We start from the raw sequence: 26,666 nt of genomic DNA, 5'->3' as shown, positions 1-26,666 counted from the left end.
CCGTGCTCACGAGCAAGTGGTGTATATTTCTCTCCCTACTTAAAATTTATATTTTTATAGATAGATAGATTGATTTCTATATACTGGAACTCCTTTAAAAATACAAACGAGCCGTGCTGTACCATATGCTCTCCTCTTTCGGTGGTGTTCCGCACATTCGCCTCAGCGACAGGCGGTGCCAAGGGCTCGACCAAACGCCCTCCATATTCTTACTTAACGTCCCTGCCGGGCCCGTTGGGGCCGTGAGGCGGGATGTGGTGACCGGGCCGCCGGCGGTGGCCGCGGCCCGCCCGCTTCGTGCTAGGGTCTCCTCAGCAGACACCGCCGCCCCGTCGGAGCGAGGCTCAAGCTGTTCCCCGGGAGAGACGAGAGGCAGCGCCTCGGACCGCTCGGCCCCGGCGCCGGGACGGGAGGAGCCCCCGGCCCCATGAGGGGAACGGAAGGTGGGGGCGGGCGGGAACGGCCCCTACGACAACCGATGGCGGGAAGGCGGTGCGCATGCGCGGGTAGCGTGAGGGCTCTCAACGTCCCGCCGGCCGGCCTGCGCATGCGCACCGCGCCGCGCCCTCAGCGAGCCGAGCAACACGGCTGGAGCCCCGCGCATGCGCTCCGGCCGCGCACCGGGGCTCCCCGCCGTGGCGGCGGGGCGCGGGCAGGGCCGCCGGCACGGGGCGCGGACAGGTGGGTGGGCGGCCGGGCCGCGGCGGCGGGCCCGGGCCGGGGCGGGCGGGAGGGAAGCATTCCCAACGGCGGCGAGCGGGCGGGAGGGAGTGACGTCATGACGTTGGCTTTTTCAGCGCGACGCGGCGCCACCTGGTGGCGGGGAGGGGGTGGAGTTGGACGCGGGGCTGGCCTCATCTCGGGCGTTACGTCATCGTTATGACGTTATGTGGTGATGTCATTCATTACGTCGTTCCCGGTCGCACGGGGCGGTCCCTGTGGGGCTGAGGGGAGCCCAGGCCCCGAGCGGGCCCGCCTGGAGCTCAGCCCGGGGCAGCGCCCGGGCACAAACGGTGCTGGAGGATGCGGCTCCATCCTCGGTGCTGGCATCAAAGTGAGAAATTCGGGCACAAAGCAGAGGCTGGTCTGCTCAGGGTAAGGAAAGAGGGCGCCAGGGATCCGAGCAGCTCTCCCACTGCCAGCCGGGAGGATTCCCTGGAAACGTTTCACCGGCCCAGCTTCAAAGCAAGCTTCTTTCTGGCAGGGTTACCAGGGAAAGCAATTCTGGTGCATTTGTTGCAGAGAATTGACAACGTGGAGTTTTCTCTGCTGTTTCCAGGCTCAGGGGCACACGGAGCAGCATATTCAGAGGATGAAGAGGGAGTCTGGACAAGAGCCTGGAGCCGCAGCACAAGGGGGAATGGCTCCCCACTGCCCCAGGCAGGGTTAGATGGGATTTTGAGGAGAAATTGGTCCCTGGCAGGGTGGGCAGGCCCTGGCACAGGGTGCCCAGAGCAGCTGTGGCTGCCCCTGGATCCCTGGCAGTGCCCAAGGCCAGGCTGGGCAGGGCTTGGAGCACCTGGGACAGTGGGAGGTGTCCCTGCCATGGCAGGGGTGAGGATGGGATGAGCCTTAAGGGGATTTCTGGCCCCACCATTCCGTGATTCTGTGATGTGGGCCTGCCTTGAAGGGAGGCAGTGTCAGCTGCTCTACTGACAACACTTGGTCCCTGAACCTGCAGACACACAGGTGTTCATTTTAACCATGCAGATTTTAGATAAAGCCAAAATTACAGCTGGGTAAAATCAGTTTGACTCCAGTAAAGCCTAAAGGCAGTGACATTGGCTGGTGCTCAGTCTTGACTCTGTAAGAATTCTCAAAAATCACAGACTGGGTTTTATCTACAAAAAAGGCCCTTATGTGCTTGGCTTTTTGTATCTGTTCAAAATAATGTTCTTCCTGTCCTGGTGCTGCCTTTGCCCTTTGATTTTGGTGCTTGGATGAGAACAGTTATCTGGACAGCAGTAAAGATGTGTCAGAGGCAAAGTGGAAACAGAAGGGATTGTTACCATAAGCTTTACATCTGGAAGAAAATGGACCTGAAGTTCTTTTGACTCTTTGCTTTTCCCACTGGCTCAATTCCCATTACATGCAGAGGGGTTCAGTGTAGCTCTTGTGTGTGATTTTAGCTGAGAGCAAGTTATTCATTGCTATGAATTAATGAAGTGTTAGGTGAAAGATGCATTATCAGGTCACCTGAAGAAATCCATGATGAGTTTGGTCACCTTTTCAAAGAGAGTGTCCTCCTGTTTTAGAGAAATCAAGATACTTTGTTAAATTTTCCCCAATATTTGGTTTCAGCATAATCACAAATCAGAAGATATGATTTTTGGGAAAAAATCAGTAGAACTGCCCTTGTTTAAAGTGAATTTGCACTTCAGAATAACGCTGCCTTCTTGGAAAGGAATGGCTTGAATGTTAGATGTTGGAGTGTTCTTCTCTTTATTTTCCCTTTTTCATTAATTATTCAGTTCATCCTCTTGCCACAAATATCACTGCTCCATTCTTGACCTACAGAATAGCAGAACTGCTTGACATGGTCACAGCTATCCCTGTTGGAGTGGATCAGGCACCTGGAGGAGGTCACACTGAGGTTTGGCAGAATGATGGGCTGTCCAGGGGTTCCCTTTCTTGGCAGCTTGATCCTGGTGCTTGGGGTCTCTCCCAGCTCAGTTCCTAAGGTAAAGAACAGAAAAACAGGACAGGCAGAGAGTTCATCTCTGTGGGGTGGCACTAAAAACATAATTGCTCAATGGCAGCTGTTTGCAGCTGTATTTGGAAACATCTTGCTGCATTTTAATAATTTTAAATGCCTTGTATTGATTTTGTTGGATTTTAATTAATCCTTTTGTCCCTTGATACTCCTTTAGTGGTTTATAGAAGCATTACCCCTCTGGTGACACAGAGAGCTCTCGTTATTAGCTGAATGTAGGTCTGGGTTTTTATAAACTCTGTTGATTTCCCTTAATTTTATTATCCCTCTTTCTTCATCAATTCCCATGTAAGCCCTTTCTTTATCAGCCTGGTGTTTAGCTCAGTCTGTAAGATGGGTGTTTACTTCCCTAATTGTCCTTTTTGAAAAATCACAGTGGCTTCTGCTTGCAAATGATCTGATTCTGTTGACAGAAACACCTTCAGCAGCTGCATTTCAGTGTGCTTTGGTTGCTCCTAAAATAGGCTGCTTTCAGCACCATCAGGGGGTGGATATTATGGAAACATTGAGTATTTGCAGGATTAACAGTTCCACAGTTTGGTGTAGTGGCCTTGGTAGGTTTTCCTTCTTGGTTTTCATGTACACCAAAAAAGGTCTTTTTTGAAAGTCCTTACCTTTTTCTGACAAGGTGATTTTACCTCCTGCTTTTAATACATTGCATTGTTTATATTCAGAATCCAATTCCATCACCATGATATTATTTTACATCTTTGTTTTTATTATCACTCTGATTACTTTTCTTTCTCTGGAAACCAAGTGAATTTTTATCAAGTATTTTTCTCTTATTGATTTTTGGGCCCTCTACCAAAGTGTTTTTATTTGGTCCTTGAAATCAATTGTGTTATTGTCTTTAAATTAATTACTTGTTTTCATTCAAACCAATTTGATTTTTGCATCACCAGCTGCTTCTCTTTGTGATTTATGTGCTGCTGTGTTTGCATACAACCAGGAGCATTTGAGTGACCGTTAGTTTTTGTTTTTCTCTTCACTTCCCCTTTATCCTTCCAGAGGAGATACAAAGTGAATTTTCTATTCTGGGGATGTGTTGGTAGAGGGACACTTTGTTGTGTAAGTAATGATTTTAAATTCTGTCTGGAGTGTGATAGATTTTTTTGGTGCCTGTGAAATGTTTGAAATGCTTTGCCATATGAGCAGGGTGCTGGCAGGGGGAGGTGTAGCCCTGAACAGGAATGTGAGGACTGGAGGGATATCAGATCTGGAAGTGGGTGGTGCCAGATGGACACTGATGCTGATCCCTGCTAAGATTGCTCCTTGCAATCTCAGGATGATTTTCCTACCTAGCATTCCCTTTCTATAGAGACTTGAATTAATTTCTCATTTCCTGTTTTCCACATCTGGTTTTGTTACCATTTTCTGGCACAGGGAAGCTGGCAGAGACCAGGACAAGAGAGTTGTACCTCTTTGGATTTGTGTTTTGCACTTACATCTGTTCTCTCTTCACAGAACAAGCCTTGTCCTCAGTGTTAATTTTTTTGCACTTTTGCAACCTCAGAGACCCTGCACTGTACAGATGCAGTGTCATGTCTTTATAAAGCAGTGATAAAGGTGTTGGTTAGTGCAGAGAACAAGCTCTAATGAAGAATCCCTAAAAGGATGGAGGATAATGTGCTTTTTCAGAAGTCACATCATTGACATGTAGGTTCTTCTCCATCAGGAACCTGTAGGAAGATTTTTTGTTACAAGATTTGGTCTGGAGGAATCCCTAGAGACCTTCTGGTGTGCCTGCCAGAAAAAAACACTGGAGAAATTCTTCCCTCTTGCAGTGTTTGGTCTGACATGACTGGAAGTTTTATCACTAACCCTCATATCTTTGGCTGCAGCTTCTACAAAAGGAGAAGAAGGTGATGAAAGTTCCAGCACCAGTGGTGCCTCCCATCATCCTGCTGCTGCCAGCATTCTGTAATTAGTGTGGGTCATCCAGGCCCTGGCAATTAGCTGATTTCTGAAGATTGGGGTGGGGTAGAAAGGTGCCTTCCTTTGGACTCACTCCAGCAGGTCCACGTCCTTCCTGTGCTGGGGATCCCAGACAATAATTCATGTTTTGGTTTTGCCTCACTTTCTAATGTTAACTAACCCCATTTCCCTTAGCATTTCTGGTGAAATACAGGAGATTGCTTCCAAGGTTTTGGAAGTATAAAGTGAATTTTTCTTTCAAGATGAGGAATTGAGGAGGAGATGTGCTGTGGTGCTCAGGAGGAGAGAAGGTTTGTGCTGTGTGCAAGTGGTGGAGGCCTGCCCAGCACTGATGGGCTGTTGTAGCCACGGTGCTGACATGTTCTTGGAGACTGAAATGGCAGGAGAATTGTTCCTGGAACAGACAGAGAGTGTAAAGCAGCAAGGGAGCAGGCCCAAATGTTGTGTGTTTGAGAGCATGTCAAGTTGGACTGCTGGTGGAAAAATGTTTGCAGGGGTTAAAAGAGAGGCTGCTCTGAAAAGTGGGAGGGTAACAGATGTTTTAGCTGCTTGGGGTTTTTTAAGGGTTTTATGATTTAACTAAGTAATTGCAAGGCAGTAAATTGAAGGTATGTAGTAGGTGCATACTTTTAAATCATAGAATTACAGAATAATTTGAGTTGGAAGGGACTTTTAAGATCATCCAGTTCCACCCCCCTGCTCTGGACAGGGACACCTTCCACTATTCCAGATTGCTCCAAGCACTGCTTAACCTGGCCTGGAACACTTCCAGGGATGGGGCACCCTGTGCCAGGGCCTCACCACCCTCCCAGCGAAGATTTTCTTCCCCATATCCCATCTAATCCTCCTCCCTGGCAGTGGGGAGCCATTGCCCCTTGTCCTGTCACTCCAGGCCCTTGCCCAAAGTCCCTCTCCATCTCTTTTGTAGGCTCCCATCAGGTACCTATTGAAATGGTGCAAATGATCATCAAGAGCAGTCATTTCAAAATACACTAAATCCATCCTTTCCCTCCATTTTCCAGATTCTATCTTTCATTCTTACTGGTCCTGCTTTGTACCATTTTGCTGATCCATGTTTACTTGAAGGGCACAGCTGGGCTATAGATTTGGCATCTCAGTGAACAGGTAAGTGCTGCTGATTATTTTATTTGTGATTTGTTGAGTCCTAAAAACATCCAAAATGAATTGAATATTATACTGAAAGAAATTACTTTCAAAACCATTACTTCATGAGCTCAATAAACTGGTGCCAAAGCTGGTTATTAGGGGCAGCAATAGCAGCAACTTCAGAAATACTGAGATGTTGAACAGAGTAGGAACCTGTGGGTCTGGAAAGGGAGGAGCAATACAGATAAATTCTTAGTTTTGCATCAGAGGTTTGATCTGATCTGCCTTGGACACTGAACATTGATAGCAAATGCCAAAGTGCTGCTCTGTTTCAAAGTTTAATATCAGGAACTCACCATAAATAATCCAGCAGTACAGATGTGTCTGAGGTATTTAAAGCCATGTGGGATGTGAGATTTGGGACTTCTCCACATGCTGTCTCCTCCTTACAAGAAAATGGTCAATTTACAGTTATAACTACCCCAGTGTTCTGTCCAGAAAAAGTAAATTTATGAACTGGCTACATAAAACCTTTGTTTCTAACAGCAAATTACTCCCAAGATTCACAGCAAAATCCTCTGCAGGTCTGGGAGCCTGAGTTTAAAATAAATAAATCCATTAACATCTGTAATTGCTTATAGGAAAGGCTGACCCATGGAAGTGTGTAACCAGCATTCCTCAGCCTCTCATGTCTGCAGCCAAGCCTTTTGAGAAAACAATCCCCCATGTGTTTTTCCTGCTTTTTGAGTCTTTCTGTGCCCAGAGCTTTCCTGGAGTAACTGGACCACAGCTGCTGCCGTTCCAAGTGAAACACTCTGGTTTAGATTTGAAAGAAGTAGGTTTTGGGAGCAATAAAAACCCCTGGTAAAATAGCCAGAACCATCATGAACTCAGGACTAGGAAGAAGGGGACAATGAAAACATGTAAGAATCGAGCTGTAGTTTTAATGTTGATGGCATTTCCATCTGGACACTGTACCCAGTGCTGTTCCAGGTAATCCCTGCCTAGTACTGCTGTTCTTGCTGTAGCTGAAAAGATTAAGAAATTCATTTAAAAATACCATTTATTTAGTCTGTTTACCTCATATATGTGACAGCAGTTTGGGAAACATGATCAGTGCTGTGGTTTATTGAGTACTCAGGGGAAGAATTCAGGAGGAGAACTAATCCTAAGTGAGCAACAGTGGAAGTAAGAGGAGAGAAAAGGTGAATGTGTTTAATGGAAGAAGCTCCATTTATTTACTTTTCCAGATGAGGTTGGGCTCTCTTCTCTGAAACTGTAGTGTCTCAAAGTGTTCAACACTCCAGAATCACTGCATGAGCTGAAGGAGGGAGCTTTTCCCTGCTGCATTTGCTGGTTTTGTGCTATATAAATATAAGTAGGAATGTTGTGTAACAGAAGGATTGTCTGAATCCAGAGCTCGAAGACAAAAACCTATCCCATATCAGATACCTGTTTTAAAATCTCTCCTCTCCTTTGCTGATGTGGCTGGGGCATGTCTGTAGTACAATTATAGGGACACTTTTTGGGGTCAATATGTGCTGTGTCTAATCTTAGTATTTCATGCAAATTCTCTTCTCCTTCAGCAATTTACACCTTGTCCCACAGTGCATCTGCCTGTACCATCATGCATGACCACCTGCTTTTGTTTCTTTGTTTAAGGGCATTCATAAGTGTCTCTCTGAAGCTCTGTAGCTTACCCTGATGATCCTACACGTGCTCTGCACAAACTGAGGTGCCTAACTTATGGTCCAGAGTCTTCTGAAGAACCAGCTTGTGAAAGCAGGTGAGGTCCTTGGAGAGAAAACATGCTCTGCTGCATGTGAATTAAGTGTGGAAGAATGAACTGTTGGAAGTGCCCACTCTGTCTGATGACTTCATTGGAATCTGGAGAATGGACATCTCTGAGGTGCTGGAAGGGCTGATGCAAATCTGAACTGATTCTGGTGCTTCCCCCTGCCCTCCAGTCCTCACAGTGTTCCTGGAAAGCCAATGGATGAACAGGACAATGATTTCAAAGAGTTGTGGGCAAATATTTTGAGTGGGGCAAAGAAAAAGGCTGGGGATGCTGAGGCAACAAAGAGGGCTCAGAACAGGCCAAAGAGTACCACAACACGAAGCAAATTGAGAAGAGGCAAAACTGCTGCTAAGAGCCAAACCCATCATCACTCACCAGCAGTGAAGGAGAAAAACTTCCTTCAAAATCTGGGCCCAAAGGAGCAAACGTTGGTGCATGAAGAAGATGATGGTGCTGCAGCCTGTAGTGGTGAGACTGCACAGGGGGATGGAGCCAGGAGCCCTCTCCCTGCCAGCCAGCTGAGCACAGGGACCTCTGAGGGTAGCCAGAGGTCTCTGACAGGTAAGTGACTTGGAACAGTTCAAACAGAAGATAGGCAGGGACTGGAAGGACTCTGTAGCTCAGGGAAGGTTTTGAGAAATCCATCCAGAGGGGATGCAGTAGCACTGTTGGAAGGTTTGCACCTTACGGAGGTTTAACCCAGGAGTGTGGTCTGTGCTGTAGACAGATGTCCCTCAGTAAGGTGAAGCCTTGGTACAAAGTGAATTGTTGCCCAGTGATTATTTACTGTTTTTTGCAGTATCAGAGCTGAGAAAAGTACTCTCAGATCATCTAGAAGCAAGCTCAGAGTGTATTGTGGTGCTTTTTCACTCAGTGCTTCACTGTGTGGTGACATACTGTCACTGGATGTTGTCGAGGGCAAAAACATGAATGAGTTAAGAAAGGTGTTGGATTAATTCATAAAAAATTAGTCCTTCAGTAGCTGTTACACATGATGGCCAGAATGCAGTCACCAGTGATGGAAATCCTTAAATTGATAAATTGGGTCAGTCAGGAATGGCACATTGTGTGGTGGGAATGCTGGGAGAGCAGGGCTGTGGGACTGCCTTCCATGTCCCTGCTGGAGACCATGCAAGGCTTCCTTAATATTCCTGCCTATAAAACAGATAAAAAGGTCTCTAAATGCCCCAGTAGCACAGAACCCCAGTGTTGTTCCTGTGGCTACACAAACAGCTCCAGGAATGGCTGTTGCACAGCTGAGCCTGGCTGCTGTCAGGGAAGGGCCTTCCAGCAGCTCTCAGTGTGTGTTTAAAACTGCCTGGTAAAAGTGGTGTTTTCTCCCCCTCTAGTAAATCCTTCAAGTGGCTGCCTTAATATTCCTGCCTATAAAAGGGATACAAATTTCTCCAAATGCCCCTGTAGCACAGAACCCCAGTGTTGTTACTGTGGCTACACAAATTGTTCACTTCTTCAAGAATGGCTGTTGCAGAGCTGAGCCTGGCCCAGGCTGCTGTCAGGGAAGGGCCTTCCAGAAGCTCCCAGTGTGTGTTTAAATCTGCCTGGTAAAAGTGGTATTTTCTCTCCCTCTAGTAAATCCTCCAAGTGGCTGTTCCCAGACTACCTTAGCCTTCCTTCCTGCTACTCCTCCAGGATCCTGCTCCTCGCCCACCCCCAAGGTGAGGGTGGCAGAGCTGGTGGTGGAGAGAATGCAGCAGTTCAAAAGGGTGGCACCTGAGCAGCTGAAGCACAGCTCGGATGGGAGCATGCCAAAGGCTGCAGCCAGCTGGGATTTCCCTGCCAGGAGCCAGGAGCAGGAGCCTCCTGAGGATGGTAAGTGTCTCCTCTTGGCTCTGGTGTGAGTGCCTGGTGAGAACGGTTGCTTGAAGAGCAGTCCTGGATCCCAGGGCTTTGTTCCTTGCTGGCCTAGTGGCTTGCTGTGCAAATCACTCCAGATCCCTGAGAAAACTTTGTTAAAGGATTGTCCATACTTTTTTCCCAGCTCTTCTCTAAGGCTGAATTAACCTCATGTAAATTCTAGAGGAGTAATTGTCTTTCTGGAAACAGGTTGAAATTCCAACAGGATCAGTGAACTTGGTCATCTTTCCTTTGGGACAGTGTCAGGCAGCTCTTAGGTAGCCCCATCTTTGGTGCATCTCCAAGCACTCTCTAAGGTGATATGTTCTGTGTTGATAAATGGAATTCACAGCAAATTTACTCTGGGTGGTTCTTTAGAGATCAAGTCCCTGTTGGTTCTGTATGGACATGAAAATCTGCTGTGTTATTTGATATATAAAATTCCATATTTTCCCCAGAAACTTCAGCCAAAGCTGTCCCTTCATTGTCTCTGACATGTGATGCACTGTGAGTGAATTGTCACCTCCTGCTCCTGGGCTGGTTCAGTCTTGGAGTGTTGGAAAGGAGCAGGTTGTACCTTTCCTGGTGGAGAGCAGGTGTGAAAATGCAAGAGAAAGGCTGCAATGAATTTTTGTGTGGCTGGTTTAATAAGCTAATAATGACAAGTGTACCAGTTTCTTGTCACAGTCTTGGAGTTCAGTCTTGGAGTGTTGGAAAGGAGCAGGTTGTACCTTTCCTGGTGGAGATCAGGTGTGAAGATGCAAAAGAAAGATTGCAATTAATTTTTGTGTGGCTGGTTTAGTAAAGACAAGTGTACCAGTTTCTCACCTTCCATGCAGGATTTAGTTTTCCATCTTACATCATCTCTGCCTTCTTTGCCAGATACCCAGCATCTCCCATCCATGGAACACGACAGTGCTCTGGCTTTGGCTCTCCAGCAGGAATCCAAGGAGGAAGCCCTGGCAAGCCTGGAGGATGCAGGTTTGTTCTTCTGTCAGATCTGCCAGAAGGATCTCACAGCCATGAACAGCCTGCGGCGAGAGCAGCACGTCAACAGGTCAGACACCAGCAGGACCTGTCTGTCCTTCCATCCAGCCCCCAGAGACTCCTCACTCAGCCCAGCCAGGGGAGAAAGTGGGAGCAGGGGTTCTGCATAAGGGTCTTTACCTTTAAGGCTTGAATTAAGGAGTCATTTTGGTGTGAAAGCAGAGGCTGATTGCCTTGCCCTGCAGGGCTCCTGCATGTGTGTGGCCAGGCCAAATCTGCTTTCATTAGCAGTGTGGCAGAGGAGCTGCCATTGTAACTTGGTGATCTTCAAGGTCTTTTCCAGCCTTAGTGATTCCATTAGTGATGACTCCCTAATGCAAATTTTGAGATCTACTAATTTCAGCCAGCAAAGTTGTGTTTGCTCTGTTTTGCTAAAATTCATCTAAGGACATCTGGTATGTCACTGTATCTGAGCTGTTTGCTGAGGGAAATGTGAGCTACTCAGAGAGATGACTCAATTGAAATTGCTGCCCTTCATTTAACAATTTCCTTAGTGATAAAAATCAAACACAATGTATTATGCACAGGCAATTCTCTGGAAATTGAAACTGTGCTTTTTCTGTTGACAAAATATCAGAAACAACACATTTGAATGATTGTAAATTCTTAATTCAAGCACTTCCAGATAGCAGGAGTGATGTAAATTGTCCAATCCTACATCATGTTACTGACTGGCTCCCATTGATCAGGCTTGTTTGCACCTGCAGCTTTCTAGGTGTTACTGTTGTTTCTGTTTTCAGACCATTTGTGCTGCTTGAAAGAGCTATAAAAGAGTGACAGTGCTAGATATGTTTTTTGGAAAGTCAGGCTTTCTGAACTATTAACATGTAATCATGTGTTGAGATTACAAGGTTATATCAGCCAGCGATTTTTTATAGCAGTCTTCATCCCAGGAGTGGAGCTGTACATGGACAGTAATCACCAGTCCTGAATGGTCTCTTAGCACAGCCCTGTGTGTGTGATTACCTAACCAGGGAGTGACTTTTGTAATAGGTCCTGCAGATCCAGGATTTCATACCCTGAATCTCTTTGGAAAGAACAGAAAAAGAACAAGTACAAATTTTTACCTAGTTTTGGCCTACCAGAAGTTATTTGAAGTTCATCATGCTGCACTCTGGAGCATGGTGTCAATTCAGCTGCTCCTTTTCTGTTAACAGGGGTTTATAAATGAGCTGGAATGTTAAAATGAGTGCAGGAAGAGGGACTGAGTGATGGACACACATGAAGTGTGTTGTTCAGAGAGGCTGTGGACTCCTTCTTCCAAGAGGTGTTCAAGGCAGGGCTGGAGTAACCTGTTCTAGTGGAAGGTGTCCCTGTCTATGGGGAATCATGGATCAAGATGTCCTTTAAGGTCCCTTCCACCCCAAACCATGTGAGATTTTATGATTCCAGAGTTATTCACTGCACTTGCCTTTGAGCAATATGTTTTTAATGTGCCTCTGAGACAATTATCTCCATGTAACTGTTCCATGTTGTGTTCATCACAGCAGTGGGCTCATAGTTCTTGTTCCTTTAGTGGATGTTCATGGCTGTTACTGATATTAGAAGTGATTGTGCTTTCTATTATAATATCAGTATTAATAATATTAATATATTAATGGCCTCAGTCTTAGCATAGACCCTTTAAAGTCTCCATGGGTAAGCTTTGCCACTGTCTCCCAGGTGTCTGGATGAGATGGAAGAAGCACAGGTGTCATCCTGCAGCAAACCAGTGGTCCCTGAGTGTCCCATCTGTGGGAAGCAGTTCCAAACCCCCCAGAGCCGAGTCAGCCACCTGAAACGCTGTGCTGTGGAGATGGAGGTGCCTCCTAACCTGCTGCTCCAGGCAGTGCAGCTGCAGGTGGCCACTCTTGGTGATGCAGCTCTTCAGTGTCCCAGGTAAGCTAGTAAAGAAAAAAATAAAAGATGCTGATTGCTTCCTTTGGGCTGAGAGATGTTGGAGGTTGGGAAGAGCAGTAAATGCAAGGCTGACTCGCACACTGGATGAACCCTGAGCCATGACCCAGTGAGGAGGATGTGGCAGTCAGTTGCAGAAATCATCTGAATTTCCCTCAGCAGAGGTCAGGTGGTGGATGACTTGAAAAGCCAGCAGGCAGGAGCAAAATGGGGGGTAAATAACCTTGCAGTGGTTTGTCACAATGATTTGTGCTCTGTGAGGCAATTGCTCAGTAAAGCTGAATGGGTGTGTTTGAGCTTATTGACTGAACCACAGAGTGTGAGTGTGGAGCCTTTCCTGACATCTGTGGTGCCAGTGCCTCAGCTCCTCAGTTCATGGCTGTCCTGGGAACATCCTTTCATCCTGAGCCAAAGAGGAAGCAGGTGTGATGTTTTGGAATGTGCTTGGTACAGAGCTGCTCACTTGAATTTGAGCAGAATCTTCAGAGTGCTCCAAGTGGTGCCTGAGTGAGTTTGTGGAGGGGCTCATAAGTCCTGTTGTGCCAAGGAAGGACCATTGCCTGTTCCCTATGCAAGCAGAGGGGTGGGAAAGCATTTTCTGGAGATCTGGTTTTCTCCCTGTTTCAACTTGTTTGTTCCCCTTTGGTAGAAAAAGTCATTCAAGGTAGAGATAACAGATGCTTACATACCAAAATAAGACTTCTCTAAATTACTCTAAATTCCATGAATGATAAGAAATCCTTTGCTCTCTGCTAGAAAAAAAAAGTACTGAATGGTTTTTATTATGCTTGACATGGGAATCTCTGTGAGCAAATGGAACAGCTGCTCTGGAGTACTCAGTGGTTGTTGTCTCTGATCCAGCCACATTAACTGGGGCTTCCTGCTGCATTCTTGGATTTCAGCAATCAGCCCAGCAGGGCAAAGAGGAAAGGCCCCTCCAACGAGGACTTGAGGAAAACACAGAAGAGGGCCAAAATGGAGCCTAAGGATGAAGATTTGCAGGTTGCCATGGCAATGTCACGCTCTCTGTTGGAGCAAGAAAAGCAGGAACAAGCAAAATCAGTTACAAATGTGAAAGCAGTGGCTGCTTTGCCAATCAGATGGAAGCCAGGATCAGGTATGTGTTACAGCAAGTTAGTGTCTGAGGCTGTGGTATTGCAGGAGTAATGGGGCTGCTCTCCACCAAAATTTCCCTGTTGGATACAGGAGGGATGACAGCCCTGTTTCTGGTTTGTTTAAGCTGTCAGAGCTTCAACAATATGCAGTATCCAAATGCAGTCAAGAATGACAGCAGAATGTCCATGGGTTTCAGGAATCCTGTGCTTTTTTTCACTGATTTGTTCTTTTGAATCTGTAAAATAGTCTTAAGCTGTTGTTTCTTGTAAACTGTGGAAGTGAGGAGAAATAATATGAAAATATGATTGTTATTTCTCCTGTAGTAGATTCTTTTGCTATTCCTCCTGCTGCAGCCTGGATTAATGCAACTTTTTCAGCATTATCTCATATAATTTTGTCCTTTCTGCAGTGCCATGTGTGTCCAGTACATGCTGCTGAGCAGGGCCTCACCATTCCAGAGTGCAGAAGGGTTCAGAAAGGCAGACAACTGCCTTTGGGGAGAGGGGAGAGGGTTGAGAGCTGTCCAGAGAGGAGACTTCACTCTTCACTTCTTCTTCTGCCCATAGGAACTCCCAGTTGGATTTGGGGCTGGGCATTAGTAGGCAAGGGTAGTAAGACACAGCATTTCCAAATGAAAGGTGCCCAGTGTTTGTGTGAGCTGTGGTTTGATATCACTCATGACCAGAACACAAGAAAAGGACCCTTCATAGGTGTGTTGGTGGAGTTCATTTCTCCCATAAGGGCCATGTGAGGTTTTGGACTACCTGCACAATCTTAAGAGTTGTGTTCCCATGTCTTCTGGTTGTCACTGAAGAAGCTGCTGTGTTGATCTCCTCTGCCATGTGTGTTCAGCTGTTTACTTACTTGGGTTCCTTTTCTTTTTAAAGAGAAAAAAAGGCGTAGGAAAGGCACCAGTGCCCCCCCACCTCTGCTGCTCCAGGACCCAGAGAAGGTCCACAAGAGGATCCAGGAGAGAGTAGCCATGATGCTGACAGAAGAGGTGGAATTCCCTCCCACCCCTCAGCTGCCCATCAGTAGGATTCTGGGAGATGAATCTGGAGAAGCAGCCTGGCTCATGCCATTGTGCAAAGCCAAGAAATGCTTTTTATGGAACATCAGTGCTCTGACAGGACCCTGTGACCCTGAATCATTCTACACTGCAGCCTTGACCCCTCCAATTGTACCCTGGAAGCCTGTGCAGGTGGGGCTCTGTTGTCCTTGCTCTGATATGTGTGTGCCATAGTTCTTGATACTTGCCCTGTATCCCTTCTGTTTCCTGATTTGGAATGTAAACCAGTGATCCCCTCTCTCTGCACACTCACTGCCCATGACCTGTTCTCCCCTGGTCTTACCCAGTAAAGTTTGAGGATCTTGAACTTTCCTTTCTGCCTTTTGGAGAGGAGAACAAGGTTCATGTTACCATGGTTTTTGAGCTTCCAGAAAGTAAAAGGGAAGGGAACAGAGAGTACTGAGTAAAGGGATCCCATCCTGCTCATTGTGCCATTAGTTTGTCCATCTTTACAGCAGCTTGGCTCTTGTTTTTGTACTTGGCACTTTTTTCTGGTCATTTTTAGTGTGAACTTTGCCTGTGTTGCACTTAGAATGGTCTGGAGAGAAAAATTTGAACTGAAACCTGATATTTGCTAGCACAGAGAAGGTGGGAGTGCCTGGAGTTGTACAGCAAAGCATTTGCACTCAGGCTTTCCCTGTGCATCCCACTGCCTCCTGCTGCATGTGAGCTTTGGTCCAGGTCTCAGTTCCACTCTTTCATTTTGGTTCCACCTGGATCTGCCTCTTCCACTTCTCTGTATTTTTATAAAATGCCCACAGAAACAGACAAAGCTCTTTCAGTCTCTTTTCTCCAAGAAGGATATAACTTCTCTTTCTTCCCTCTTTCTTCTCTTGAAGTGTTTGGTGCTCCTGTTCAAAATCTACTGTGCATATTTAGGTGCTTTATTTAACACTTCTTCCCTAGTCAAAGCCCAATGTTTCTCTGGCTTGTTGCAGGTGGAGGCTGGAGAGGAGGGACTCCACTCTAGGAAGTTTTGACCTTTCATTCAAGCCAGAAACTGCCAGAGAAGTTTAAAAATAAAAAGCAGGAATATCTTTAAAATCATGGCAAGAGTGTGTTTTTCCTCTGATTCTTTCCATTCACAGAAATGGCTGAACTATTTTTACTTAGAAATAAACAAGCGAAATTATTTTTTGGGAAACAAAGACCAAACCTGGAAAATACCCACTCCAAGGTGTAAGTTTGATTTAGTTAGATGTAAAATGTAAAAATGCAAAAGCATTTCAGAACTCAAAACAGAAGCACCTGGAGAGCTTCAGCTGTGACTTTTGCCTTTTGCCAGGAACTCCAGCTATAATTAAATATTTAGATGTTGAATTGGGAGCATTTCTCCCATCCTTTCTCTCTGCTTGGCAGTTGCCTGCACAGACATGCTCCTGGAGAAACCAACTTTTATGCATTTTCCATGGTAGTTTTCTTTCTTCTGTTCAGAGCTGTCTTATCTCTGGAGAGTTTTTCATAGAACTGCAGAGAGCTGTTCCTCAGAATCCCCTGTACCTGGGCAATGCTCTGTGATCCTTCACAGATGTTTCAGGAGTATGCAGCAGACCCTGTACTCTGAGCTTTGCAAATACATGAAACAAGATCTAATTTATTGGTGTATTGTTTTTCCTCCTCACTTGATCAGAATAAGCCAGAGAACCTTCAGCCATCAGTGGGATCTCATCAGCCAAAAGCATCCCAGCAAACTCAGCCTGACCTCAGTTCTCAGGAACCCACTTGCACAAAGGTTGGAGGCCAAACTTCTGATGGATCCAGGCCAGGCCCTGAAGGAGATGGGCAGCTTTTATCCCCAAGCCAGGACATGCAGACCCTGCAGGACCTGGTGGACTTGGCCAGGGAAGGACTCACCCTTACCCAGTGGAACCTTGACACTGGCCATGCTCAGGCAGCAGAGCAGCCAGGTGAGTTCTGGCAGCTTTGTGAGCCCTGCCCTGGTTCCTTCAGCCACACAGAGCCAGGCTGTGGCTGGGCTGACTCAGAGAGCCACAGCAGCACCCACAGGTTGTTGGTGTTGATCCAAGAGGTGATGTTGTGGGGGCACATTTTCCTGCAATAGGATGTAGATAAAATCAACCTGATATTTCTGAAATTATTCATAAATCCCAGCTTTTAAGAGAATTCCTGGACAGCAGATACTAAATTTTATTTTAAAATTAAAGAAATCAAAGTATTTTCTGCCAGGAGGGAGCCTGGAACAAAATCTTCATTCCTGCTTATCTTGGACATACAAGAGAGCTGGAGAGGGACTTTTCACAAGGACATATAGGACATGGGAGATTGGCTTCAAACTGAAGGAGATTAGGTTAGATACTGGGAAGGAATTCTTCCCTATGAGGGTGCTGAGGCCCTGGCACAGGGTGCCCAGAGAAGCTGTAACTGCCCCTGGATCCCTGGAAGTGTCCAAGGCCAGGTTGGATGGGGCTTGGAGCAACCTAGGAAGATAGAAGGTGTCCCTGCCATGGCAGGGGTGGGACTGGATGGGCTTTAAAGTCCCTTCCAACCCAAACCAGTCTGTGATTCCATGATTCTACCTGGACAGCCTTTGTGTTCTGTGCACTGTCTTTTCAGGTCTTGAGACAGTTGGATGAGAGATGCACAAGAGGGATGATTTTGTGTTGGACATCAATTACACAAACCTGGAGTTTATCTTTGCCTACTCAGGGTTGAAAAAATACAACACCTGGAATTCCTCTGTGGGCAGCTCTCTGATGTCCCCAGTCACAGTTGCATGTGGTGCACAACTGCAGATTTTGAGGGCAGTGGTGCCCCCTAAAGTGCTCTGGCTCTTCAGCAGAATCTATTGTGTCTCCTGTTCATCTGTGAACGAGAACACAGTTCCTAAGCTCACCTGTCTGCATTTGCACTTGGATATATACTCCTCACTTCCCCTGCTCAACTGCAGCAGATGGTCCCTGGCCCTTTAATGTATATAAATAACGGTGAGATGGTGCTTAGGTACCCTCAGGCTGTCACAACCCAGAGCCAAACCCTGCAAAAAGCCATGAGGGAGAGGCTGAGCCTTCAGCCCAGCCAGCCTGGTCACAGCAGCTGTCACAGCAAGGATCCTCTTAGGAGTTCTTAGATCATTCTGTCTCACAAGGAGGTTATATGTGATTTGTGATGTGCATTTTCTTCCCTGAGGAGAAGAACTGACTTCCAGTGATCCTCCACTTAGTGGCTTTGTGCCCCCATCCAAGAAGAAGAGCCTCCTCAGGAGCAGCACTAAAAGAGTAAGGATAACCTTTTTTTCTACTCCTTATATATTCATCCATAACAATTAAAAACTGTTCATTTGTGCAATTCAAAGAAGTGTGGAATATTTCCCATTCCTATCTGTGGAAACAAAGTGGTGCTTAAGGTTCACAGTGACTTGAGGATTTCTCATGGGCACAGGTGAGGTCAGCACACCTGGGGTGTTCCATCCATGCCCATGAGAGCCTGGGGATTGTTCAGTACTTGTCCTGCCTGATGAGAGATGATTTAAATGCCAGGGACAGAAGGCCAGGCTGTGCAGGTCAGGGAGCTGTAGCACTGACAGTGTTTGAGGGTAGGAAGCAGGGATGCAGAATGTTATACAGTACTCTGCTTTAATGCCCAGGTTATCCAGGAGAAAACTGGCAGCAGCCCAGGAGAGACAGAGCTGCTGCTGCTCCCTCTGGGCTCACACACCAGCTCTGGCTGCTTCTGAATGGAGCTCCTTCCTCCCCAAGCCACGTCCTGCAGTGGAAGGGGGAATTCTTGCAAGGACTGCTTGACTTGTACTAAATCCTGGCATAAAGGCCTAGTAGATGGTGGAATGTTGTGAGGGCCATGGAAGATGAGCAGGTTTTGCTGCTAATTGAGCTTTTAAAGGGTTTGGTGTAGAAAATCCTCAGTTGTGGGAACACAGAGAATCTAGTTTGAAAATCAGTGTGTGCTCTATGGTGACTGAGTGAGAAACTCATCCTAGTAAGTCACAGATGATTTTTTTATCAAGCCTGTGGTGTTCTGTAGATGTCATCTTGTCCCACATGCACCAGAGGATGTGTAATTTTCCATGTATGTATAATCAGTTTTATTCAATTTAAGTTCATACAAAGTAAAACTAATTCATTTTCTTACCAAGGTCATCCACTTTATCTGATGAAACTTACTATCTTTTGTTTGATAATAAATAATCATACCCTGAGAGGAAGTACATTTTGATGCTGGATAATTTTTGATGCTCTGACAACATGCTTTCATATTGTGCTTAAAGGATTAAGATACTTCTAAAAGGAGACAATTCCTTGAGGTGAGAATTGGTATTAAACTTCAGGATCCCAACTACTTGGTACAGAAACTCTAGATATTCTTTGGGAGTATTAAAAAAAATTATCCTTAGCAGGAAAAGGCCTTGTTTTGTTTTTCTATTAAATCAGAGGCCTTTAGCAATACAGAAACTGTTCTCACATTGTTGTTGAGACTCAGTTGCTCCCAGCAAAACAAGTATGGTCATTTTTTCACTCTTTGTTTCCATTATAGTTTTCCTGAGCCAGTGAAGTGTTGTTGAAGAGCTGGATTGCCAGTGGGAGAGATTTGTGCTTTATCTGAGCACAAACAGTGTAACCATGTAGAGCAAGTGCACTCATTGCATTGGTAACACATCCCCTGTGCTGAAGACCCTTGGTCACATCAGTGGGGTCCAGTCTCAGTGGCCTCCTCAGCAGGAGAGAATGTTCTGGTGTGTTCTCCAGCACACAGCTCATACCTGCTCAGAGCTGCCTTCTGGCCAGTTTCTTTGGCTTGCACAGAGAATGGAGCAGCCAGGAGGTTTCTGGCCTTGTTTAATTTCCCCATTCTTGATTGATAATTTTAGCACCAGCAGGAAAGCTGTTCTGGGCTCGCTGCCTGGAACGTCACATCTGGAGCCTGTGTTTGCTGGCAGCCCCAGAGCAGCCTCACAGGTATCCCACCTGCCAAGAATAAGAAAACAAGAGGAGTCAGATTAGTTTCCAGACTGAGTTTCCTGCCTTCCCTTTGGAGATCAGTCCAGAGCACTGCCACAACATGCAGAATGTTTCCTAGCCCACCTCTGAAGGCTGGGAGAAGTGTTCTGGTGTGTGCTGCTAATTCCTGCTGGATGGAGCAAGTTGAAAGGTTGGCTCTCCACAGCCCAGTGCTAATGTAGAAACCTGCTAAGAAAATGAAGAGCTGTCTTGTTCCACGTGGAACTGCATGTCCTGCAGATGTTCCCTGGAATAAAACTTGCAGTAGGTTTGAAAAGCACAAGGTCAATGATTAGGGTGTTAACCATAAACTGCTTTTCACGTGCAGTTAGGCAGTTTCTCAGCCCAGCTGTGATCTGAGGGTGTTTCAAACTTCTCTGAAGCACTCCAGGCCACCTCCAGAGCTGCAACACTAGGAGGGATCTGAGTCTTCAGGAGATTGCCTGGGAGCAGCTCCAGAGGAGCTGTCTTGCCATCCTTGCTGCCTTCAGCAGCGTAGCCCAGGCCTGACCTTACTGTCACCATAACCAGCCACAGGTAACTCAGCCCTGCCCAGAATTCTAGCCAGGAGTTCTGGAATGGTAATAAAAGTTGTGTTTCTTTTTTAAAACGGAGTGGAATTTACAAAAGAGATTTCAGTAGCATGCTCATAAATTCCTTTGAACTGGCTGCCTACATTAGTTTTATTCTGTGGGGGGCCCTTGTTGCAGAGCTGCTCTTCTCAGCTGTCATTGCCAGACAGTAAAAAGAGAGAAGAAAGGCTCATTACCCCTTCCTGAGTCATCCTCTTTCCTCTTATCCTGATTGTAGTGAATTGAGTTCAAGTCTGTTGAAGTGGAAGTTACAGTTTGCTAAAATTGTGGTGGGAGGCAGTAGATCAAGAGGCCAGCTATAGGCTGTGGCTAGACCACAGCAGGAAACGTGTGGTGAGATCTGAGGGTGATAATGGGCTGTGACACAAGTACAGCAGAACACAATACAACTGCCCTTTCTCCACAATGGGCAGGCTGTGAAAAAGTAGAGGAAAACAGAGCAGGAATGTCTGTTAGACCTGTCTGCTTGTCCTGTGGAAGACCTGAAGTTCATAAAGCTTGATGAGTGCCTTCAGGAGGCAGAGGTGGTATGTCCAGGCTGGGCCCACACTGGGTCACTCCCTTCTTACTCTTCTGGGAAAGTGTTTGACATGTGTAACCTAACACCTGTCTTTGTGTTCCTTCTGTGTCCTAGTCCTCTCTCGGGCTGCTGGCTCAAGATTTTGGTGCCATGGTCAACAACCCCCACCTGAGTGATGTCCAGTTCCAGGTGGACAGCGGGGAGGTTCTCTACGCTCACCTGTTCGTGCTGTATGCGCGGTGTCCGGCGGCGGCTCAGGCTGTGAGTGCTGCTGCCATTCCTCCTGCTCCTGCTCAGGAGAGCCCAGACTGCCCCATCCCACAGCCAGCCAGTGCCCCAAACCAGCACACAGCACTGCTGGCCTTAATGGCAACGCCTCAGGACCTGCAGTGGTGTTTCAGCTTAGGAAAGCAGAATAAATCCTGACAAAGTGGTGAAACTTTTGGCTACTTAATCCTATTCAGGGAGGCTATGGGGAGTCAAGGATCCTTGCATTCCACCCATGAGCAATGAAGGATGTGGTGTTGTGAGGTTTTTAGGATGAGGTGAGAGATGAGAATTTGACTTTATGTTTTCAGAAGGTTGATTTATTATTTTATGATATGATGATATTTTATTATCATATTCTGTCACTATAGGACACAAAACAACACGAGCGCACACACCACTGCTCTCAAGGTGAAGAAAAGGGAACTTTATTTTCTGACTAACATTTATAGTTTTCCAAAAGAGACAGTGAAAGTGCCACTTCTCCAATGACACTGGACAAGGCAACAGTGCATCAAATTTCTGTTCTTCTATAAAAAAAAGTAAAACAATAAGTTATTTAGAGAAAGTGTGCGAGAAAGTTTTCTACAAGAATGTAAACATCAGAAGGCTTAGAGAATCTTAAAAAATCAGGGTGACAATGTACTAAAACTATACCAAAGAAAGAGAATGGATACGTCAGAAGGTTAAACAAGAATGATAATGAAACTGGTGACTGACTCCTCAGAGTCTGACACAGCTGATGGTGATTGCTCATTAATTAAAATCAATTCACATGGAACTAATCAGAGATGTACCTGTTGGTAAACGATCTCCAGACCACATTCCCAAACAATCAGATAATTATTGTTCACATTTCTTTCTTGAGGCTTCTCAGCTTCTCAGGAGAAAAATCCTAGCAAAGGGATTTTTCAAAAAATATCATAATAACAGAAGGAAGCTTTCAAAGTGCTTCTTGCCCTTGCATTTTTGTCCCTGTGCAAGCACAGACTGCCTTATGCATCTTGGTGTGTCCTGCCTGTCACCCAGGCTGGGAAGTGTGAGCAGGGAATAGGAAGTTTCTGGGAAGTACTTTAAATAATCTACACAGAGGTTTTGTCACTCTTGTTTTGGAGGTACCTGCACTGACTGTGCTTTCTGCAAGGCTAGTGAGGGAGTTCTTATGTTCCCAGAGCATGTTATGCTGAATAGTGCCCAGCCTGCTCCTGTGCAGCTTCCAAATAAATTCAAAACACACCTGATGAAGCTCATACAGAGAGGGGTAGATGGAAATTGGGCTGGGAAGTAATTTGATTGCAAAACTAAGTGGAGAACTGTAAGGCCACCTTTTATACATGTGCCTAAGGCAAGTAGTTAAACAAAGTTAACAGCCACAGGGTCAGGAAGGACATGGCCTGTTCCTCAGGGAGCTCTGCCTAACTGCCCCACCTTGGCATCCTGGTCCTGGGGCTGGGCACGAGGGAAGGGAGGGAGCTGATGGGAACAAGGATTGTGTTGCTCTATCAGCAAACAGACTCTGCTTTCCCTGCCCAGGTGCACAGCGAGGGGCTGCTGGTGGAGGAGGACGGGGCGGCGCCGACGCGCCGGGCGCTGCTGAGCGATGTGTCAGCCCAGGCCGTGGCTGCCTTCCTGCGCTACCTCTACGCTGCTGACACCAACTTCCCTGCTGGGCTGCGGCCCCAGCTGCAGGCCCTGGCTGCCAGGTGTGTGCCCTGAGCATGGCTTGGAACCCCTCAGGCCTTCAGCCCAGTTTGACATCTTCCATTGCAGTTTTAGGGGCTTACAAATTCCATGGACCTTTGCTACATCTTAAATGGAGCTTGCCTGTAAGCACACCCTGCCCTCAGTTAAAAAACTGTGTGAGAGTTTTTGTGTTCAGTATATGCTCAGCAGATACTGAACATCTTCCAGTTTGACATCTTCATTGCAGTTTTAAGGGCTTACAAATTCCATGGACTTCTGCTACATCTTAAATGGAGCTTGCCTGTAAAGACATCCTGCCCTCAGCTGAAAACTGTGTGAGAGTTTCTGTGTTCAGTATATGCTCAGCAGACTTTGGCTGAGTTTTGTCTCAGGATGTCTGTTGGCAGCTGATGTTGAAGATGATGAGCACAACTTCTGTTATGTGATTCTCACCTCACCTGAACAACACTTGTAGAATGTATTTGATGCTCAGGCTTTGATGTGTTGTGTCAGCCATGCTCTCAGTCGTGGTCCTAGGCATGCACTGAGAGCTTGGAACAGGAGCAGTTGCTGAGATATGGGTGGGACATGGTTGGGGCTTGCCAAATATATATAGAGAGGTGCCCTGTCACTCAGAAAAGCCAGGAATCTTGCACATGGCAGATATTATCCAGCCCCAGCCATTCCATGGGACTTTCCCATTGCCAAGGGGATTTAGTGTAGTCAGTCTCAAACACAGAAAAGGAAGAATGTGCCTGATACTTTCATGTGAGTGTTACCTGGAAAAGGGTGTTTGGAATTTTAGGAGGACAGTGGATCTTGTACATCCTAGGAAAGTCAACATCCTCATGTACATTTCTTACAAAACTCACAAAAGTGATCTGACAGCCAAATGGTGAAGAAATACTGGAGGAGGAAATACTAATGTTACTATTGTATCCCTGCAGATTTGGTGTGAGGGAACTGATGGCAGAGTGTGAAAGCAGCACTGGAGAGAGCCAGGTGTCCTCCGGAGTGGATTCAGAAGATGATCTTATCTCTGTGAGGGATGATGAAGATTGTGAGGACAGAGCTGAGAACTTCCAAGACCTCTTGAAGTCAGTGTGGGTGGGTGAAGATGAGGAAGAAGTAGCTATGCTGAGCCCTGAGTGCCAGAAGGAAGATGACAGTGAGGTGGGAGAACAAGAGCTGGAGGAAATCTATGAGTTTGCTGCAACTCAGAGGAAGATGGCTCAGGGTGAAAGAGAGGTGAGCAAGGGAACAGACTTCAGCATGTGCAGTGACACCGAGGCAGTCCAGGGTACAAACCAGCAAACTGAGCAGGAAGAGGTAAAGAGACCTGAATCCGCTTCAGTAAGCAACAGCCTCGAAGATCTGAGGGATGGCAATGGTGTGGAAAGATCTAAATGTGATTTGTCTGCACAAGAAGAGAAGATGCAGAATGTAAATAGGTGCAAGAGCATGAATGATCCACAGACCTCTATTGTGCCTCACTACAGTGAACCTCAGAAATGGGATGGAACTTCCCATGGTGCTAATGAAGGAGAGGCTGTTGAGGGATGTGAGGATGTGAAGGATTCCAGGTCACCTCAGGTCTCACATGACAAGGCAGATCACTGTGAAGAGCAGTTTCCTGGTTTCCAGGGTGATACTGATGTAAATGACAGCTATGAACATTTGTTTTCTGCCTCTCAGGGGTATCACTGTGAACCTTCCCCGGTGAAAGAAGTTACCAAAGAATCAGGAAAGTTCCCTAGTGAAAAACATGTTGGTCTTAATGATTCACTAGTGTTCAGTAAGTCACAAAAAGACTGCTCTCCATGTAAGAATGGATTTTGTAGGAGTCCAACTTCCCAGCCTTTTGTGTCCCTTTTTCCTGCTCTTGGCTCTTCACCTGCGTCTCCAAAATCAGAAGGAAAGTTTGCCAGGGAACATGTGTCAACACCAAAGCAAAAGAAAAAGGAAAAATCATTCCCATCTTATGAAATACACTCCCAGAAAGCCAAGGAGCTGAGTGCTGCATCAAAAAATGAGATCACAGTTTCTCCAGCAGAGCTTCCTCACAGTGAATCAAACAAGCACACACATGTCCCAGTGTTGTCATCACGAGGCAGGACTGAGGATGCTGCAGCTCACAGGATCAAGGAGGGTTATGTTATTGTTTTGTCTTCTGATGATGATGAAATGGAGTTACAACAAGGCAAGAAGTTGCCAGAGTCTGACTCTGCTCTGAAGGAAATGGAAGTCCCTGGGCACCTGAAGTGTACAGACATGGAACAAGGTACTGAGATACCAAAACCTGACCATAAGTCATCAGTCCCTGAAACAGAGCAGAGATCAGCCCAGGTCTCATGTGGCAATACAGACACAGTGTGTTTAAGTGGTGATGTAAAGGTGTCCCCTGAATTTCCTCTCAGCAGACAAACAGGTGCTTGTACAGAGATCAAACAGAGCCCAAACCCGAGCCCTGGGAAGAGGCTCAGTAATGAAATGTCTCCAGGCACAGACACCTCCTGGCTTGTGCCAGGAACACCAGTTCTGAGCAAAAGCAGAAGCTTCTCAACACAGACTCTGGTCACAAGTATTAATTCTTTAAAGGGTCCAGGATCTAATCTCAGCACAAAGAACTTAGCAGCAGGTAATAGTAACCATGAAATAGCTGGAAATTTAATAAAAGTTCACGAAACAACATTGTCAGACAAACATTTGCCTATGGAGGACTTGGCCAGTGGAAGGAGCCCACCCAGCAGCCCAGCAGCAGAATCCTCTTCCAAGAACCCCCTTCCAGTTTCTCCAGTAGCTCCAGTTCTCCTCTCCCCTGGCCACACCAACAGGGAAAGCAAATGTGCCAACATCTCAGGTTTACCCACACTGGTGCCTCCGTGCCAGGAGCAGCCACTGGAAGATAAAATCAACATCAGTGTAGTTGAGCTGGAGGACAGTGACAGGGAAGTAAGTCTGCCTTCTCTGGGTAGCAGTGTCCTGCTGTGTGAGGAGCCCCCAATCCCTGTTGATGACTGCTGGCACCTTGGGTATCTGTCCCCAGCCAGAGGTGACAACCATGACTCTGGCCAGGTCAGCCCCGCAAAGAGCAGCATGGCCAGCAGCCCCAGCCCTGGCTCTTGGCAGGAGCAGGGGGAGAGCCCAGTCCAGGTGCAGGGAATTCAGGGCAGCACACCTCTCCAAGGAAGTCCTGCTGGCAGGAGAACAACCTTACACTGCCTTGAGAAGAGCCCTATTGAGCCATGCTCATCAGTGGGCAGCAGAGCCAGTTACCTGGACTCCAAAATCTGGGATGACTGGAATGGAGAAGAGAAGGAAGATGAACTTCCAGAGATTCTTCCTCTGTCTCAGAGGTTGGCAGCTGCAGCAGGGGCTGGTGGGACAGATCCTGTCAAGACTCCTGGTGAGAGTTTGTATTGATACTAGATTTATTGGACTGCTTTTATTTTAGTGATTATCTTACCTGTGATGCACTTGACATGCTGAAAGGGTCTTTGGGCTTTCTGATGCAGAAAAACAGTTGGCAGGGCCAGGCACAAAGAAGGTGCAGGCATTTGCTGTGGGAAAGAGCCTGTCTAAATGAGGGATTCCTGGAGTGTTTCATTGTCACCAGTCCTTTGGTAGTGGCAGGACTCCTTGCAGAAGCTGTGGGTTCATGGATAGAGAAAAACCAACCAAAGCAGAACAAAACACAGGCCTGCTTGCCAGTGGATTGATGTAACTGATGTGGCAGTATGTAATTAAGTAATTATGCCATACTAAATGATTTAAGAGGTGATTAGAACACGATGTGTGAGACTGGCTGTGCTTCACAGTATCAGTAAACTGGAGTCATTAAATCAGTATCTAACTCCAGACCCCAGTAGCTTGATTTACTTGATTTTTTAATGCATCAAGACTCTGTTAGGAAATTTGTTTCCTGGGAGAAGGACCACTGCACAGAATTCAGTAAACATGGTTTTAACTGCTTTCTAAATGTTGCCTGTTCTAACAAAGCCTGGAATGGCCTCATTTTCAGATGTGACCTGTGTCCCAGTTTAAACTGTTTCCTGATGTAAAGTCAATGAAAACCAAGTATCCCGATTAAGGGGA

At 46.5% G+C, this 26,666-nt stretch overlaps 1 protein-coding gene across 5 annotated transcripts in view; it reads left to right on the top strand.

Annotated features, from left to right (window-relative positions):
- The first annotated feature begins 554 nt into the window (after positions 1-554).
- Positions 555-26,666, top strand: part of SLX4 (SLX4 structure-specific endonuclease subunit) — a 28,995-nt gene continuing 2,883 nt past the window's right edge. The window contains exons 1-13 of one of the 5 annotated variants that reach the window (XM_030958308.1): positions 555-681; positions 5,671-5,773; positions 7,418-8,114; positions 9,144-9,383; positions 10,290-10,464; positions 12,117-12,332; positions 13,253-13,467; positions 14,354-14,667; positions 16,166-16,442; positions 17,683-17,771; positions 20,736-20,882; positions 22,422-22,591; positions 23,519-25,977. In XM_030958308.1, coding sequence (XP_030814168.1) covers positions 7,748-8,114; positions 9,144-9,383; positions 10,290-10,464; positions 12,117-12,332; positions 13,253-13,467; positions 14,354-14,667; positions 16,166-16,442; positions 17,683-17,771; positions 20,736-20,882; positions 22,422-22,591; positions 23,519-25,977 — 4,669 coding nt within the window. In that variant the 5' untranslated portion in view covers positions 555-681; positions 5,671-5,773; positions 7,418-7,747. Of the gene's footprint in view, positions 682-922; positions 1,096-5,670; positions 5,774-7,417; positions 8,115-9,143; positions 9,384-10,289; positions 10,465-12,116; positions 12,333-13,252; positions 13,468-14,353; positions 14,668-16,165; positions 16,443-17,682; positions 17,772-20,735; positions 20,883-22,421; positions 22,592-23,518; positions 25,978-26,666 lie in introns of those variants that run through there. The other 4 variants (XM_030958312.1, XM_030958311.1, XM_030958310.1 and 1 more) reach the window with 4 other exon arrangements.

The sequence above is a fragment of the Camarhynchus parvulus genome, chromosome 14 (genome assembly GCF_901933205.1).
Source record: "Camarhynchus parvulus chromosome 14, STF_HiC, whole genome shotgun sequence".
NCBI classification, from domain to species: domain Eukaryota; kingdom Metazoa; phylum Chordata; class Aves; order Passeriformes; family Thraupidae; genus Camarhynchus; species Camarhynchus parvulus.
Note: the sequence above shows the minus strand (reverse complement) of the source record. Positions and strands in the feature narration are given on the sequence as shown.